The sequence below is a fragment of the Dendrobates tinctorius genome, unplaced genomic scaffold, assembly GCF_039654945.1.
Source record: "Dendrobates tinctorius isolate UK_male_01 unplaced genomic scaffold, ASM3965494v1 ptg000151l, whole genome shotgun sequence".
NCBI classification, from domain to species: Eukaryota; Metazoa; Chordata; class Amphibia; order Anura; family Dendrobatidae; genus Dendrobates; species Dendrobates tinctorius.
The window spans coordinates 25248614-25253888 of record NW_027361818.1 but is presented as its reverse complement, the minus strand read 5'-3'; the positions used below and the strand labels follow the sequence as shown (position 1 = coordinate 25253888).

At 42.4% G+C, this 5275-nt stretch overlaps 1 protein-coding gene across 1 annotated transcript; it reads left to right on the top strand.

Moving 5' to 3' along the window:
- Positions 1–1799: 1799 nt before the first annotated feature.
- LOC141050103 (olfactory receptor-like protein I9) lies at positions 1800–2723 on the top strand. Its single transcript, XM_073546935.1, has one exon. The coding sequence runs from the start codon at positions 1866–1868 to the stop codon at positions 2721–2723; it is 858 nt and encodes a 285-aa protein (XP_073403036.1). The 5' UTR covers positions 1800–1865.
- Positions 2724–5275: the final 2552 nt, after the last annotated feature.

Sequence of the window (5275 nt, the reverse complement as noted above, 5' to 3'; positions counted from 1 at the left end):
GCCGTCTACACAGCAGGGGAACAGCAGACGTTACTGAACCCCACTAACACAGGAGCTAGTGTGTTTTTCTCTGTGAAGACGTCACTTCTGAACACCAACTGGCCTTGTTGGAGCACAGGATCAATCATGCAGCAGGCGGAGGCGAACTTGCAGCAGGTTTTATATAGGTTGTGCACTACTACTGATTGTAACCGTGCTCCACTATGGCCTCTGGCTCCACTGTCTCTAGTATTTCCCCTGGCCTCCAACCCCGCCAGTTATAGCTCTGAAGTGGCGTCTGCACAATCCACACTTGTTCCTGTGTTACTGGGGCTCAGTGACGTCAGTTGATCCCCTGATGTGTGTCCGGCAAGGTCTCCTGCTCTGTCCTCATTCACACTACTAGTAATGGGAAAAATTGGGTAATACTAATCTGGGTGCAGCTGAAGGGCACAAGCCAGAAAAAAGGCTCCTCTATCTACTCCTATATAGTGTTTGCAACCAACCAATGTAGATGGATACGGATGGATGCACACTAATAGGAGAATAAAAATGAGCTGCAATTAAAGAAATATATGTGTGAGGCAGTGACGCACGCTGAGCGGCCTACAACCAGACGTAGCTGCAGGACACACTACTCAGCGTGAGCTGCACTCCCACACAGTCAGAGACCGCTCAGACAGCCGTGAACAGTGCAGCTAAGTGGGCACTAGCACTGAAAGGCTGCAGAAAGGCTCCGCTGTCTACTCCTATAGTGTTTGCAACCACCGTATATGGATACGGATGGATGCATACTAATAGGAGAATAAAAAATGAACTGCTATAAAAGAAAAATATGTATGAGGCAGCAGTGATGCACGCTGGGCGGCCTACAACCAGATGTGGCTGCAGGACCTACTCCACAACGTGAGCTGCACTCACACAGCCCTTGCAGACAGCTGTGAACACTGCTGCTAGGGCAAAGAAAGCTACAGTGGTGGATTATGTAGCCTGGGTAAAGCACAATATTTTTTTGAGAATTGCTATTTCTAACTGTCCCTCACAGTCTTCAACAGCAGCCTGTCCCTTACTGAATTCACAGCAGAGTGAACAGAAATGGCGGCGGTGGTGGCTTTTATAGTGCATCATGACATCATTTCAGCAGCCAATCACAGCCATGCCATTATTTAACATGCCTACAAGCCTAACTGGATGTGCACACACTTCTGAGGATTCCCATTGGCTGAATCAAATCTAGCGGGCTCATAGCATTATGGGAACTTCTGATTCCGGTATTCGATATGAAAAAAGTATCGGAACTCAGTATCGGAATTCCGATACAGCGAATATCGGCCGATACCCGATACTTGCGGTATCGGAATGCTCAACACTAGTCACAAGCCATCAAATAATGAAGTACTGCTCAAATTTTTGTACCAGGAGTAGACCGGTGGAAATCATGCCAAGACGCATGAAAGCTGTGATTAAAAATCATGGTTACTCCACAAAATATTGATTTCTGAACTCTTCCCCAGTTAAAAAATTTGTATTATTGTTTCTAAATGATTATGACCTTGTTTTCTTAGCATTATTTGAGGTCTGCAAGCACTCCATTATTTTGTTATTTTGACGATTTCTCATTTTCTGAAAATAAATACAAAATTTAGTGTTTGAAAATTTAGAGACATGTTGTCAGTAGTTTATAGAATAAAAGAGCAATTTACATTTTACTCAAAAATATAAAGAGAAAAATCAGAGAAACTGAAAATTTTGCAGTGGTCTCTTAATATTTGCCAGAGCTGTATTTAATTTACTTCTAAATTGTTTCGCCTTTGATACAGGAGAACAATCTGACCGAGGTCAGCGAGTTTTTTCTCTTAGGCTTTCAAGGCAACCAGAAGCTGAGAATGTTTTTGTTCTCTTTGCTCCTTGTGGCTTACAATGGGACAATATGTGGGAATCTCCTGATCATCACCCTGGTGTCCACCAGCAAGAACCTCCACACTCCAATGTACTTCTTCATCTCACAACTGTCCATCAGCGACATCTTGTTATCAACAGATATTGTCCCCAACATATTTTATATTCTACTTTATAATGGGGCGACCATTACTTATATCGGCTGTATGGCCCAGTTGTATTTCTTCTGTACTACAGAATTATTTGAATGTCTTCTCCTCACGGTGATGTCCTATGACAGATATGTGGCCATCTGTAAACCCCTTCATTACATCTCTATCATGACAGGACCATTGTGTATGAAGTTGGTCGTCACCTTTTGGTTGCTCTGTTTTTCCTTCTCATTCATTTACAATATAATATTATTAGGACTACAGTTCTGTGGACCAAATATCATTGACCATTTCTTCTGTGATCTTGTTCCCCTACAGGACATTGCCTGCTCTGATACTTTTCCTATAAAACTACAAATATATTTATTAAGCATACCATTTGTTGGTGTTCCCAACTTAATAATAATCATTTCTTATGTGAAGATTGTCCGTGCCATCCTACAGATCCCATCTAATATCAGCAGACAGAAAGCCTTCTCCACCTGTAGCTCCCACCTCACCGTGGTCTCTGTATTTTATATGAGTCTCTCCAGTGTGTACATTCTTCCAAAAAGTGGACAAACATCTGACGTTAATAAAATTCTATCTCTGCTATATACTGTGTTTACTCCAGTGATTAATCCCATTATTTACAGTTTTAGAAACAAAGATATTAAGAAAGCCGTGCAGGCAAAAATTCAGAAATATCTGTAATCTATATTTATATCTATAAAATAAGCTGAATATGGAAAGGAAAAAAATTAGCCAAAAATTGATTATGTTTAAACTCTGAACTGTGTAGTGTAATGATTCCCATTCTTTGGTAGGAATTAGGCAGCGTTCACACACGCAATTATTGCATTAATAATATTCCAAAACATTCAAAATCAAACTCAACAGCAAATAAGCAGTTAAATTACCAGGGTACATATATGTCAGTGTGGGCTCAACCGAACAGTCTTGGTATTCCCTTCAGCCCGAGCTCCAGAAAATTCCAGCACCAAACAAAAGTATTTAACTCTGGGAACAGTTCACACTGGACAGGTTTCAGCCTCTGCACATCACTCTGTAGCTCCAACACACACAGTTTTCTTTCTTTGCTGACATATGCAGTTTGCATTCAGAGACAGACTCTGGCTTTTTTCTCTCCAAGCTTCAGCTCACATTTTGTCTGGTCATTCACTAACAGCACACTCATCTCTGATTCTTTTGGCAGACTGACACACCTGCAGTTCTAGAATTTATTCCTAGCCTACCTGGAATTGCTACATATCTTTCCCACTTGCCCAAAGCTGGGGGCTGGGTATCATCTCCCAAAACATTGAGCCTAAAGAGCTCTGTTGTTTACAGATTACATCCAGTGTACTGCAGCCCACAGATTAGACACATGGGCTCTGCTACCTGCACATCATGCACACAGGCTCTTCCATATGCATATTACAAAATCACACACTGCCTGCAATATTTAGTCTAGTATTACAAGTAAACTTAGATACCTTTCACCAGCACCATATTGCGCTGCAGACACTTGTACTGATACGACCTGTTCTAAGTGCACTACATCCTCCTTTCTAGCCAGTATTGTGAAAGGAAATTCACTAGTGACGGGTGAGGACTAAAATGCTTGAGTGCTCGTTGCTTGTGTTGAGCAAATTGGAATGCTCGAGCGCTCGACCGCAGCAACGAGCCCAATGTAATTCTATGGAAAACTCGAACATTTTTCCTGCGGCCCCCCCAGCAGTCTGCCAAGGGACTAGAAATTGTGGAAATCGATGGAAACTGTGCTCAAATGACATGGGAACGGCATGGGGAAGACCCCTGGAAGCATTTCTGACTCCCAGGTCACTGCTGTGAACAATGTTTCATTTTTGAATTTTAGCAGAGAATATGTGTGTCTGTCTGCAGATGTCTATGTGTGTGCGGCTGTCTGTGTGTGTGAGCAGGTGTCTATGTGTGTGTGCAGGTATGTGTGTGGGGCTGTGTGCGGGTGTCTCTGTGTATGTGTGCAGTTGTCTCTGTGTGTGTGGGGGTGTATGCATGTGTGTGCGGCTATGTACGGGTGTCTCTGTGTGTGCGAGGGTGTCTGTGTGTGTGTGTGTGTACGGTTGTGTGCGGTAACGCTACCACCTGTACTGTCGGTCACAGTGCTGTGGGATCATGCTGGAAGATGTCAGCGTGATTCCGCAGCTGACTGTGACCTGTGGTAAATAAACAGGCTTGGCCCAATGAGACTACTACTCCCATAAGGCTATGTCTGGTGTCACTGATAACAGAGAAAGCAGGTGCCGCTGATGGGAGAGTAGTATCATCTGCTGGCGCTTGTGCTTACAGTTGAAAAAAAAGTAAAGTTATATAAATATTCACATAAAAAACCCATTATTCTCACCTCACACCAAATTCCAAACCATTGTCTCCTAGAAAATACCTAAAATAATAAACCAACATACAGTATTCTCCTGTCCGCCATAGTCAAGGTAAGGCCGGCGTCAGACTTGCGAGTGTGATGCGAGAGAAACTCGCACGAGTCTCTCGCATCAACACTTGTCACTGCCACCGGCACTCGGACCGTAATGTGTGGCTGCATGTATTTCTATGCAGCCGCACACTCCGGTCCAATTGCCGTAGGCAGTGCCAGGTGTTGATGCAAGAGACTCGTGCAAGTTTCTTGCATAACTTGTGTCTCTTTGTGCATGCTAATAAAGTTGAGTTGCTGTCCATGACTTTTCTGCAGCAAAAGGCTGCAAATAATGATACCTGCATTTTTGCTACTTTTTTATGCTAGTTTTCAGCTGCCTTTTAGGGAATGTTCACACTGGGCGTTTTTGCTGGATTTTTTTCAGCAGCAAAACCTGATTTCTTGTCAGGAAAGAAGCTGTTGCAAAACTGCAGGTTTAGGTGCATTTTTCTTTGCAGTTTTGGTGCCAGTTTTTTTGTGCATTTTTTTTGCTATCTTGTATCTCTTTGTGCATGCTAATAAAGTTAAGTTGCTGTCCATTACTTTCCTTCAGCAATATGCTGCAAATAATGATACCAGTGTTTTTGCTGCGTTTTTATTTGCTAATTTTCAGCTGCTTTTTACAATACCCACAAAGCCTACAGTTGTGGCCAAAAGTATTGACACCCCTGCCATTCTGTCAGATAATACTCAGTTTCTTCCTGAAAATGATTGCAAACACAAATTCTTTGTTATTATTATCTTCATTTAATTTGTCTTAAATGAAAAAACACAAAAAGAATTGTCCTAAAGCCAAATTGGATATAATTCC

What these genes read in the sequence shown, in the direction of transcription:
- LOC141050103 (XM_073546935.1), top strand. Translation starts at nt 1,866, where the DNA reads ATGTTTTTGTTCTCTTTGCTCCTTGTGGCTTACAATGGGACAATATGT.